Source organism: Argentina silus (genome assembly GCF_951799395.1).
Source record: "Argentina silus genome assembly, chromosome: 13".
NCBI lineage: Eukaryota > Metazoa > Chordata > Actinopteri > Argentiniformes > Argentinidae > Argentina > Argentina silus.
Genome location: NC_139667.1, coordinates 10,972,438 through 10,985,842, shown reverse-complemented (window position 1 = coordinate 10,985,842; position 13,405 = coordinate 10,972,438). Strand labels below are relative to the sequence as shown.

General features: G+C 49.4%; 1 protein-coding gene across 2 annotated transcripts in view; it reads right to left on the bottom strand.

Annotated features, from left to right (window-relative positions):
• Positions 1-127: 127 nt before the first annotated feature.
• Positions 128-13,405, bottom strand: part of tiam2a (TIAM Rac1 associated GEF 2a) — a 57,639-nt gene continuing 44,361 nt past the window's right edge. For both annotated transcript variants that reach the window (XM_083683665.1, XM_083683666.1), the window contains 12 exons: positions 9,904-10,116; positions 9,050-9,118; positions 7,866-7,991; positions 7,167-7,275; positions 5,049-5,228; positions 4,695-4,813; positions 4,231-4,339; positions 3,519-3,577; positions 3,284-3,386; positions 2,922-3,009; positions 2,592-2,746; positions 128-2,242 (listed from right to left, as the gene is read on the bottom strand). In XM_083683665.1, the coding sequence (XP_083539791.1) occupies positions 1,530-2,242; positions 2,592-2,746; positions 2,922-3,009; positions 3,284-3,386; positions 3,519-3,577; positions 4,231-4,339; positions 4,695-4,813; positions 5,049-5,228; positions 7,167-7,275; positions 7,866-7,991; positions 9,050-9,118; positions 9,904-10,116 (2,043 nt within the window). In that variant the 3' untranslated portion in view covers positions 128-1,529. The remainder of the gene's footprint in view (positions 2,243-2,591; positions 2,747-2,921; positions 3,010-3,283; positions 3,387-3,518; positions 3,578-4,230; positions 4,340-4,694; positions 4,814-5,048; positions 5,229-7,166; positions 7,276-7,865; positions 7,992-9,049; positions 9,119-9,903; positions 10,117-13,405) is intronic.

Below are 13,405 nucleotides of genomic sequence, written 5' to 3'. Positions count from 1 at the left end.
CTCACCACTGTCTTCATATCTGTCAATAAGAGAGGGACTCTGAGGAAAATGTAGATTCACAACGTCTGACTGAGGCAGCTTCTGAAAAGGGGGTTGAAACAACTGCTACCACACAACAGTATCTCACAGATAAAAAGTTTTATTTATAAAACAATTCCATAAGAAAACGGGGCGTTCACATTCATTGGTATGCTAGCATTAAAGGCATGTTTTACAGTGGAGGGGAACAGAGTATTATGTGGTGGTGGAGTTGTCTGATACTGTATCGTACCTCACCATCATATTCAATATGCATCAGTTAATAAGTACCTTAACAAAAATATCTCCAAACCACTCTAGTATCAGACACCGTATTTATTGCATCTTACAGCCATGTCTACCTGTACAATGTCAAGTATGTGTAAGAATATAAAGGTGTCAAATTCATTTACAGCACAACTACTCAAAGAAAAATTATATACACATAGAAACATAGAAAAGAAACATTGAGCATGGGAGCTGCAAAAATCTTCTCCAGGATAAGTTGACAACACATTCTTTCAATTAAATCATGCCGTTTTATTTTGACAATGCCTATGTGTACATTTGAAGCTACAATCTTGGGAGAATGACAACCATACTCCTAGTCAATACATTTAGAAAGAAGGTGAAAAATTACTTCACACTGTATTGCAAATCTTTTTTTCCTGATTCTTCAAACTCCCTTCAACAATTCAAGCCGTAACCCCATTATTTGCTTTGTTAAGCAATAACAAATGAAACATATCAATAAATAAAAATTGCTTTAAAAACTCCATGATGTACAAATAAAAAAAGTATGTCTCAAATATAGGCAAACAGTGTACTTAGTGCACAAATACAGTACAGCAAGGCAGTCGCGATAAAATCAATGTCTGTCTGTCCTGTCAATCATTCTGAGCCTTCCTCCAATCAGGAAGCTCTTAGGCTGTGTCTCAATAATCTCCAGTGGCTTATTATATGGATGCTCTCCTTGCCTCCTTCACAGACACTGATGTTAATGAACTGGACAGGTAACAACAAAATCCCTGTGTGTGCATTCATCACATTACTTTGACCCATCTTAAAATCGATCTTTTCGACCAGTCCAGATGAAATCAATAGAATTAAAACAGAAACTTTATTGCTAATCAATAATAATTGGAGAGAAGATGAGAAGGGGAGGATGCCACTTGAGAGTATTTAGATGCACCCCTTGAGGAGGGGAGCCGGGCAGAGAGAGCGAGGCATAGAGACAGAGCGGGGCTGGGCGGGGCGGGCCGAGTGGTGCAGCAGTGCTCAGCAGAGTCATTGCAGTCGTCTCGTCTCTCCAGGGGGAAAAGCATGTCTCAATATCCACTGACACCTGGGCTGCATCAGAAACAGGCATGTGGGAGGCCTACTACTGTCTCTGACCCTGTCACACTCTAGGAGAAGGGACTTTCCATCCCTTATCACAGGGAGTAGGCAGAGTTTTGGTCTGGGTATGCCCCCCCCCCCCCCGTCTGTCTGTCTGTGTCCATAACGTGACCCTACGATGAGGAGGGGGCACTACCGTTGTCCGTGGTGTCTGTACTGTCCGAGGGGTCGTAGAAACAGTCCTCGTTGACCACCGACGTCAGACTCTGCACGCTGAACTCCCTCTCCAGCAGAGCGTTGAGGTCCACCCCCCCGCCGTCCGTCTGGCTGTCCAGCGAGCGGCTGTGCTCCTTCATGCTCAGCGGCGCCCCCTGGCTGCACCGCAGGCTACTGCTGCCTTTCCTCTGGATTGTACAGAAGTGGCGCAGCACCTGTTTGGGCTGGCTCTCAGGGGTGTCCACCTCCGCCCCCTCAGGTTGCACGCAGGGGGCCGGCGCCCGGCCCATGGCCTCCTCCTCCGAGAGCCGCAGCTGGAGGAACTGGGCCTCGATGGCACTGGTGGGGGAGCCAACATTCTCCCCTCGGCTCCCTGTCCTCTTTCCCCTCCCTCCCCCCCGCCCCCTGGCCTCGCCGAACTCGTCATCGTCCTCGTCGCTCAAGATGTCCGACTCCTTCACAGAGCCACGCCGGGACCCCCGGGCCCAGCTCTGGCAGGCGGGGAGGGTCCTGGGCTCAGAGGGGGGGCAGTGTAGGGGACCTCCAGAGGAGCTGTGGGTGCCGCTGCTCATGCTGCCCTCGTCAGAGTCGGGCAGGCCAGGTTTGAGGGTGCCGGCCTGGGCAGGAAGGTCCAACATGGGCTGCTTGAACCAGAAGCCCCTGGAGTAACCTGGAGGGGTGGTGGAAGAGAGAGGTGGTGGAGGAGAGAGGGGTGTCAGGGGGAGAGAGGGGTACTGCTCTCTGGCCATGATCCTCACTGATAATTGCCACTGACAATAGCAATTGATTACATTGCCACTGACTACACTACTGGAAACGATTAGGGGGTTATAAACATGATAAAGATGTATATTTTAAGACTTGAAATACAGAAACGAAAAAAATGCACGCCTACGGAACATAATTTTATTTCTAGTAAATATTTAAGAATATATACAATTGAAACTACTTTTCAAACATGTTTTTCGAAGCCCTTCTCATGGTGAAGTCCTTCCAGATCACAGGGTAGGGACACTCACCTATCCTGGCAGAGGAGGGCAGGATGCGCCGCATGGGGGTGAGGCGCTCCTTACACCCCCTCTCTCCTGGGGGGTCTCCCCGCATGTTCCTCCTCACGTTCTCCCTCAGGATGGAGCGGATCACTTTGATGATGTTTACCTTACACTCTGGAACACTGGGAGGGAGAGATGGGGGATTTAGTGTCACGCTTTCACAAGCCCTGAGCTTATTATTCTCTCTCTCTCTCTCTCTCTCTCTCACACACGATCTAACACAGCACACATAAACATGATCTAACAGACACACAGACACACACACACACACAATCAGAACCCAGCGCCTCCTCTTACCTACTACACAGCTGAAACACGGTCTCTGGCCGCCCCTCCAGTTCAGACTTAGTGTGGATCAGCTCCCAGATGCAGCTCGTCTCAGTGCCTAGGAGACCAAGAGGATTCTTTTAATCAAAAAGTCTAAGTATAGTTTCAAAACTGAAGATGGTATCTAAGTGAATATGTTCTCTAGTTGAAAGGGAGTACTAGAACTGTGTGTGTGTGTGTGTTGTCTGTACATGTGTTAGATCGTGACTGTGAGGATGTGTGTGTGTGTGTGTGTGCTGTCTGTACATGTGTTAGATTGTGACTGTGTGAGGATGTGTATGCGTCAGAGTGTGTGTGTGTGTGTGCGCGCGCGCGCTCGAGTGTGTGCTCACCTGCAGCATTGCCCAGTCGCACCTGGAGTGCAGAGAGCGGGATGAGCCAACGGAACTTGAAGGGGTCCTGATCTCCATGGGAGTGTGCCGAGCGAGGGTTAGCCTACACACACACACACACACACACACACACGAGAGAGAGAGAGAGATGTTACGAAAGATGTTCCAGACTCTACTGCAGCTGTCATCAAAGCGATATGAGAGTAACTGAAAGCGAAAGAGGGACACGACTCACCATCTTCTTCTTGAGCTTGTTGCTCTCCCTGTAGACGAGTATCACCGCCTTTTTGAATACTGATGAGAGAAAAACATGATATCAGAGACGAATTAAGATATTTACACAGAGAATCTACACCTTCAGAAGCGGTTTTGGATATGAGTTTACGGTACATTGGCACGAAGCATGCCTCCGCTTATGGCAACGTTCTGTTATTGAACGTGAACACTACTACAGCATTTTAGATTGACGTGTGCACAATTCATTAGCCTGTGAGTTGGGTTAAAATCATTCAGTGGCATTGCCAAATACTCTGGAGGTGGACGTACGATACGTGTATCCGTTGATTAAAACTATTATATAATAGGTTATTATAGGTGTTATAGTGTGTGAGTGTTTGTACACTGTCCAGTGTGTGTGTGTGTGTGTGCACTGTTCAGTATTTGTTTGTGTGGGTGCACTGTTCAAAATGGGTCTGTATTGTTCAGTGTGTGTGTGTGTGTGTGTGTGTGTGTGTGTGTGTGTGTATGTACGTACGTATAATATATGTATCAGTTGATTAAAACTGTATTACATTTACATCTGTTTACTACGCATGTGGCCAAAGCCAGAGGGACTTGGGACTCTGTCAATGTGGAATTTGACAGACAGCCCAGACAGAGGCCGCCAAGAGCTGTCGGTGCTGGCAAGGAACTCTTTTTCCCAGGATGCCGCGGTATCTCAGACTCACCAAACACGGTCAGCTCTGGGTCCTTTCTCATGCGGCCCAGCGAGGGGTGGGGGTTGAGCCAGACGACAGAGGAATGCATGAGGAATTCTCCCATGGACAGCTCTGTGACCTGGGAGAGAAGGACAGATGGAGTCAGTGCTAATGAAGTATCGAGGCAGAACTGGGGGGGGGGGGGGGGGGGGGGTTCAGTTTCACCACAAACTGCTGTCTATTGGGGTAGGACATGCCTGGTATATACTGTATGTATAAGGGGGGGCGGTATGGCTATTTACAACCACAAACAATGTTCCTATATCAATCTTTAGAGGGCATGGCCAGCAGCATATTATGCTGGCTAACGCTATAGGCTAATGCAAAAGCCTAACTATACTGTAGATACGCCTCATGGATTTGAATGACTAATATCTTGGGCCTGACAGCTAAGGGAAGTAGAGGGTAAGCTAGGGTAAGCTAGGGTAAGCTACCTCCTTCTCATGGCCGCTCTGCTCTGCCACCAGCTGGTCAAAAACAAAGCCGTAGTCTTCGTAGATCTTTTGCATCTCGTTGATGTGACTGGCCACCTTCTCCATGGCCTTCAGGGCCTCTGTGGGTACAGGAGAGGAACATTCTAGATAACTGGTCAGGTGTCATAGTGTGAGTGTGTGTGTGGACTGTTCAAAGTGCGTGTGTACTGTTCAAAATGTGTCTGTATTGTTCAATATGTATGCATGTGTGTGTGCGCGCTGTTCAAAAAGTCTCTGTATTGTTCAATATGTGTGTGTGTACTATTCAGTGAGTGTGTGTGTGCGCACATGCGTGTGCACATGCTATCTACATACCCGTGAGGTGGTAATGCTCATCGCTGTCTACGTCGGTGAGGGACACCAGCTCCCTGAGCAGCAGAGGGTACTTCAACACCCGCTGCACAGGCTTGATCAGGTAGGACTCCAGGGTGGACGAGTGCTGCTTGGTCGGGTTCCTGGCGTCCAGGAACTCCTTAAAGGCCCGGTCTGTCTTCGCTGCAGACAACAGACAAATACACACATTAGACCGACATTAACAAACTCTGCCCATATCATTGCTTTCAGTCTCCAGTTCTCCTAGCTTGGAGGACCGTACCTACTGGTGCTCCTATCAGACCCACCACTGTGTGTTGATGTTGGTGCAATAGTAGTCGACCACCAGGGGGCAGTAGAGGCTACTCCTCACCCTTACATGACCACTGCAGTAAAATGGCAACACTGCAGATACTGTAAAACATGGTATTGTTGACATGAGAGCAGCTGAGCCATCTGCTCAACAGCGCCCAGATTCAAAACTACCAACCAAGAGAATCACGACAGCGTCACCATGGAGGCTTGTAGAGAGGAGAGGTGACACACACACACCGGGTAAAGCTAGCAACACACTCTGACAACGTTCTACACCTTAAGACAAAAAAAGGTGGTGACATCCCCCCCCCCCCCCCTCTGACGCGCGCGTCTCTCTCTGCCCTCTCTCTGTGCGTATCGAGGGAAGCCATTAGGTATTAATTATCTCACTCTGAGCCGCAAACAGGCATGCCGCATTGACACTTCACAGAGTAATTGGCAGGCAATTAACGGGTAAACGAGTAAACAGAAAAACTCTGGAGCGCAGCAGAAGAGGAGAAAGCCCGGGCCCTGGCAAGGTGGTACGTAGGAGGCAGAATGGAGGCAGAATGGAGGGAGAGAGAGAGAGAGAGAGAGAGAAGGAGAGAATGTGTAATTATGAGAAGCGCTGACAAACCCGACAGAGACAGATAGACACCCCCACACACGGATTCTAATGTCCGCCCCTGTTCAGCTGGGCTTGACAGTGCTACAGTGGTGTGTTAATATGCTGCGCTGTGTTAAATATCCCTGAGCTGAACCACACGACTGTAATTCAACACAGAACAGAGCAACCATTTATTCTTTCGATGCCCGTTTCTTACTCTGGTTAATTCACATTCAACCAATTCACTTTGCCGGAGCTGCTGCTCGCCAGACTCTGTCTCCTCCCCACCTCTCCCTCCCACCCCACTCCTCCACGCCATTAAAACTCAATTTCACTACCTGCTTCTAGGAACCCCCGTGCAAAGCTTGTAATGAGAGGACTTTAAGAGGCACAGGGGTGCCATTTCTGCCTCCCATAGCGGGCGGGGCACACACTCCGGCTCATTCATCGTGCGCTGGGCAGCGTGCCCACAACACCCACAACCAGGCCAACGTCCCGGGCATAAATTAACTCCAACATTTATGTATTCCGTCATATACTGACGGACTCACTGACTGAGACGCACAGAATTATTAGCGCTTGCTGCCTGTCAGCGGTTTTATGATTTTTCTCTCATCGAGTTGCCACAGCAGAATAGGACATTAGCATCTGTTGCAGTGTGACAGACGGGGTTTCGAACCTGGATCTCCTCCGTGTCGGATCAATGCCTCGCTGTAGCCCGTGAAGCTAAAGCCTAGGCATTAAACTCCGGAGACTATCGCAGGTTTTGAGGTTCAAGGCAAAGCGACTTCTCACGCGAGCCTGGTCTCTGAACCACCTCTGTTTCATAACCAGCCTTCCTAGGCACGCAGGGGAGCCATTTTCCTGCGTGTGTGTGTGTGTGTGAGAAGGTGGTGACGGATGGAGAGTGGCTATGAGGAGAGGTTGATGTAAAGTGGAGTGGCGTCGTTTCGACTCCTCTTTTACCAAGCGAATAGATTCACTCACGGACATTTACTGAAGTGCATTACTGATGCTTCACCAAAAGACCCAAACCTAGCATGCAATTTATACTGAGTGCTGGGGATGATGTAATATAGGTGCAAGGGGCAGTGGGGTTGTGGGGGTGTGCGTTTGAAGTGTGTGTGTGTGAGTGGTGTGTCTGTGACGTGCGTGTGTGCGTTTGAAGTGTGTGTGTGTGTGTGTGTGTGTATGAAGTGTGTGTGTGTGTATGTGTGTACCTCTCTCCAGAACCTTCTGGACCTTGATGTGGTTGGCACAGAAGCCGCTGTACAGCTTGAAGTGGTCGGCATAGTACAAGAATGAGCCTCCCAGGGAGAAGAGGAGCTTCTGTGAGAGGAAGAGAGGGGGAGAGAGAGAGAGAGAGAGAGAGAGAGAGAGAGAGAGAGAGAGATGGAGTGAGTGTGTAGCAAGTACAAGTCATGACCCCGGCACCATCACCTACCCATCCCAGGGGAGTACATTTAAAAGCACCCAGCCTCCAGGCCCCCGTAACCCCTGAGCACAGTGCCTTTTATCAAGACACAATTTACCAAGTCAACATGTCCACAGATCGATAGACCCCCCACGCGTTGGCCACGCCGTCAGTCAGCCATGCATGCAAGTGTGACATTTCATCAATAAGAGATCCATCTCAAGGTGTGACAGGACACTCATAGTTCATCCATAGCATACTGTAGCTCATCTATCGTAATAGAGAGCAATGACACATTGAATGTGTTTTGTGTGTGTGTGTGTGTGTTTGTGTGTAATGTGTGTGGAGGTGTTTTCACTCCACGTCTGTATACTGTATATACTGTGTCACTGTATGACAAGGTAGGGCGGGAGGTTTTTCCTGGTCAGGTCATGTGGTCAGGGAAAACTCCTGGCCACGTGATATAAGGGGATATAATATGGAGAGGGGGGGGGATGCCCCGTACCTTAAACTGCCCGGGGGTCTCCAGGGTGCTGAAGTCTGGTGAGGAGGCGATCTTCTCCTCCATTGTCTGTAGGAAGACCCTCTGGAAATCCAGCATCTCCGGCAGGCTGCCAAACAGACTCTCCATCTGGGGTAGGAGAGAGAGAGGGGGGGGGGAGGGGAGGAGCCTCGTCAGACAGAGAGCTGGTTCTCAACAGTCGTCTGTCACTCAGGAGCACTCTTAACCACCCACTCACATACACTCACACTCTCACTCACACACAGCTGAGGTGAGGGTATGTCGCTTAAACAGTCTAAGGTGTCTCCTTCTCTTTATCATCCCTCAGTCACTTCAATTCTCTCTCCCACTCTCTCTCTACATTGTGAGGGGCACTTAGGGACGATCTATGTTTCTCTGTCCTACTTTCTCTCTCTCTCTCCCCCCCCCCCCCCCCACACACACGCATAAACACACACACGCCTTTATTAAAAGCTGTTCAGGGTGACACTTTCTTGTGCTCTTTGTGCCTCCACACGTCCCAGCAGTCGTTAATGGGGTTTTAATTTGCCCCGGAGCTCAGTTCAGTATCGATGGACGTGTCCTGGGAGACGAACTGAGTCTGAGGTCAACCTGAGTGCAGCTCTGTGTAAGCTATGTGGGAACCGCTACGCTAAGGTCATTAGCATTCCTTAGCCACGGTCCTGTGTACACCGTGTGGAAACAGCTACGCTCAGTTGCGCTAAGCTACGCTAACCTCATTAGCATTCCCTAGCCGTTGCCATTTGGCTCCCAGGAGAGGAACATAAATGACTTAAGAGAGGACTGCTAATTTAGAGATAAGCGCGTGCTAGTTGAACTTTAAACGTAACTCGTGGATTGATGTCAATGGGAGATTTGGGTTGAAAATTTGAGAAGACGTGCGTATCTCTAAAAATCAGGATTACTCCGTTAGTCCTTATGCCTGTCCCTATCTGGGGGCCGGCGTGGCTACTGAAGGAGAATGCTAATTTTGCCAGTCAACAAAAAAAACCGAAGGGGAGATGATGTACCATTGAGGAACATCTCTTCTCCCACATTATCCCACCTCCCCCCTCCAGCCAGCCCCTCCTCCCCTCCATCCAGCCCCTGCCCCTCCATCTGACAGCCCCTCCTCCCCAACCCTCTGATGGCCCCTCCCCCACCCTCTGATTGGCCCCTCCTCCTACCTCGTCCAGTGTGAGGAAGGTCTCGTTCTGCAGTGGCTTCAGGTAGATGTCAAACAAGCAGCTCAGGTCCTACAGGAGGAGAAAGATAGACAGACCAGGGGAAGGAGGGAGGGAGATACACAGACAGCAGTTAGCGGCAGCGAATCAAACAGCAACGCCACTCCCACATCAAAGACATCAACCTTTCACCTCCCTCCCTCCCTCCCCAACAAAAAATCCCTTTTCTCTCCTCCCCCCTGCGCTTTAATGCTGATATTGTCATCAGGCTGATTTACGAGGCCTGTGCCGCCACACGCTGCAGCCAACGCAGCACATCACGGACAAATGGCTACAGCAGCGCACAGCCGCCGCCACAGAGGATGCTGGGAAGGCAGCCTCCTCCCCTTAATACAAATCACCATCCACAGACAGGAGGGGGGGGGGGGGGAGAGAGAGAGAAGGGGGGTAAATAGGTAGCAAGAAGGAGAAGATGGGGACTGGGATAATCAGTGGGGCATCAGCAGAGACGAGGAGGAGATCATAAGAGAGGCTCTTTAAAGTATGCGGGGGGGGGGGGGGGGGGGGGTTGTGCTCCTCTACGTGATGAGGGAGGAGGAGAATGAACCATGACAGCTCTCTGTATGACTCCACAGAATTACAGTAGACCACGTCTGCTCCTCTCCTATGTCCTGTTTCTATGTCTTCCTACGGGATGATCTGAAGGAACCGGCTGGATGATAACTATAGTAGACGAGATCCATAGACATTGGACACAAATACTGACATGAGCCACAGAAGAGTATTTAGGTATAGGCCTAGCGATAGCATCCAACCAGGAATGGATCTGTCTGAGGAGGCTAAGCTAGTCATATCACCTTGACGTAGGACTTCTCCGTGTCCACCAACTCCTGGATGACCTTGCGTAGCCTCTCGGTGGCGCTCATGTGTCGGGGGCAGGGTCTCAGCAGGGTGGGCTCGCCCCCCATCCCCGTCCCCATCCCCGTCCCCGGGCGGTCCTTGTGGTGGTCCATCAGACCCCCGGTGCCCTCCTGGAAGGTGTGGTACAGCGTGCACACCGTCTCCACGCTCTGTAGGGGGCGATAGAGAGAGAGAGACAGGCTGCAGGTGAGGGACCGTGGGTGTGAATCGGCAGGTGTTAGGTGTATAGGAGATTTCATTGGGACTCATTGGACTTTCATTTGTGTGAGGACCAAGACCACAGCAGGGTTATGAAGTTATGCAGGGTGACTTTGTCGAGTAGGATGGTAGAATCATAGGCCTATGAATTACGTCACACAAATGATGATGTCATATCACTGAAGACTGAATCAAACACAGCCTCAAATGTTTCTTTGCTACAAACACATCGGTGTGTCATGCGAGTGCAGTGTAGCGCCTATTCTGAACATAGTCACAGTGCCCTGTTCACAGTGTAAGACGCTATCCTCTTTTAGCATGTGCTATACACTTTGAATGACAGGGAGCCTATGGAGAACACAGTGGGACGCCACTTAGCTTGGCTAATGTCTTATTTACATCAGTCTATCGCTAGCTACTTATGTACGCTGGTGTGTGTACAGCAGGTAGCGCAGACAAAGCTTACAAGCACTTATCTCTATTCAACTAGTGTATCCCATCAAACGCAATACTATCATTATTTTTTATCTAAACCCCAATTTATAATAAAGACATTCCAAATAAAGGACACAAACAAAAACATATTATATATTTTCATTGTTTATTTAACAAAAACTCAGATTTCATGTGTGCAAAAATATGTTAACCTCTTTAATCAATAGCTTGTGGCACCTCCAGCGATAACTTGGAGTACACATCTCGAATAGCCACTAATCAGTCTCTGGCATCTGTTTTGAGGGATTTTTGCCCATTCCTCCTTACAGAACTCAATTGTGTGAGGTTTGTACTGGGTAACACAAAACTGACCAGGTTTCTTATCTCTATTTATCAGAGTCCCGCCCAAACTCTTTCCTAAAGATCTCTCCTTTGATTGGTTCATTTGGTACCCAATTATTTACCCACCTGATTCTACTTACCTACTTGATTTAACCAATGCAACTTGGGGTTCACTTATTTTTTCACCTGCACTAATCTTTATAATTTAGTTTTTCTACTACAAGCATGATTTCCTCTAAACCAACATATGAAATTGGTAAATATAAACCTGTTATGTCAGATAAAAAAAGACTGGTTCTGATTAAATAAAGATTTCATGGTAAAAACAAAAAAAATCTATAATTGCACAAGGGGTTCATATACTTACAAGCAGCACTGTGTAACACACAAAGCTAAACGGTAGCCTAGAGTCTGTAGTGCAACTTAGAGTGCAAATATAGACACCATCACACTAGACATGCTGCGATAATCTTCAGACTCTCGCACAGACATGCACAGGTGCAGACACACACACACACACACACACTAAAGTGCCAGTAATAACAGGCTTCTCTCCATTGCAGAGGAAGAGAGCACCGTGGGAGAGCTGCCACCACAGCCAGCAAAACAGCTGCTCAGCACCTTGTGTGTGTGTGTGTGTGTGTGTGTGTGTGTGTGTGTGAGAGAGAGAGAGACTGTGTGAGGTTGATCGTTAGATGTAAGTGAGCCACCTAACATTCGCACAGCAACAGTGCAACACACACACATGCCAAATCAATACACAGCCCCCAACAGACAGCAACTCTAAGCACAACCCAGCCAGTGCCTGACTGAGTCACTCCAGCCTGAGCCCGGTGTGTAATGTACTAGAGAGACAGACAGACAGACACAAACAGACACAGACAGACAGACAGACACACAGGACAAATCAAGTCATCTCTGAAGCCTGCAGCAGCTTATCAGTTAGCTAATTATAGCATAGACACTGACGAGACAGCCATGCCAAAGCTGCTTCAATGCTAACTGGTGGAGGGGGAGAGCACTCAATGGGACTGACTGGCTGTGTGTGGGAGTACCATGAACATGGATCATTACAGATGTTCTACTGAACTGAGTTCACCACTGACTGGACTCCAGTGTACACATCTATCCCAACACATTCTGGTACACACCGACATAGTGGATAAAGCCACTCACAAACATTGACAGTCAACGTTTCTGCCAGATCAAGAAGGAAAATGTGGTTGAAGGCTGTTGACATATGAATCAAAGCTCCAGGGGAGAGACCTGCCTTGTGACAGATAACAGTGATTGTGTGTGTGTGGGGGGACACTGACTGACAACACACACACGAACACCACGTGCACGCATATACACATTCTCCCTGCAGTGACTTTTCATCTTAATAGCAAAGACATGCGTCAGAGCGTGACTTTGAGGAGGGAGAGAAGGGGAGAGAGAGAGAGAGAAGGGGAGAGAGAGAGAGAGAAGGGGAGAGAGCGAGATGGGGAGAGAGAAGGGGAGAGAGCGAGATGGGGAGAGAGAGAGAGAATCGATCGACAGACAGACGCAGGCATGACTCAGGGATCACCATTCCTCAGCCAATCCCACCAACACAGCTGGCGTGGTGCGCTTGACAGCTAAACCCAATTAAGAGCTGAGAGAAAGAGCCGGCGGAAGTGGGAGAAAGCATCGGCACCGGGGGGACTGACAAGCGAATCCGACAACGCTGGGAATTCTCCCTCTGTATCTTGGAGGTGCCTGACAGCTCCTGCCTACATTTGAGCTCCTCTTCACTGTTAGACGCTTGAGCCCATTTTCCACAACACAGAAAAATTCTCCAGGCTTTTCTCTGATTCAGCTGATAGAAATACAAGTGGAAATGCTCGAGGAAATGCTAGAGGGGGAACATAGAGGGGGGGGGGCTGAATTCGATCAAGCCAATTAGCGCACCCTCGGACGTTGTATGGTCCTGCTGTCCCTCACTGAGCTAGCCTAGGGCAAGGCCAGTCATCCCTCTTTCTCTCACACACCGTGAAAAACTGGTTCTCTTCTCTGATGCAACAACAACCCCTACAGCACTCAAACACTCCAAACAAATCACCAAGGGGCAATTTGTCATCACCCTGACTTCAGAGTTAATTCGTAACCGATGTCTCTCTCTCTCGGCTGCTGAGCTGCAAAACAACCCAATATGAGGCTGATTTTCTCCCTATCGGATGGAACATCAACCACCTTCCAAAACAAGCAGAGATCCCCCCAGAATCAAAGCTCTGCACGGTGCCGACTGGACTCTGCGGTGGTGTCCATCCCACGGAGCCTCAAACTCACCATGAACAGCAGTCTGTAGAGGAGCCTCCAGGCCGCTGTAGCCTGGCGCTGGGTCCTCCGGGCCAAGGAACAACCCTTCCTACGCAGCCGACCCGGCCTGGACGCTGGCATGGTGGACCGGACCAGACCAGACCGGGGGGGGTCTGACCACTA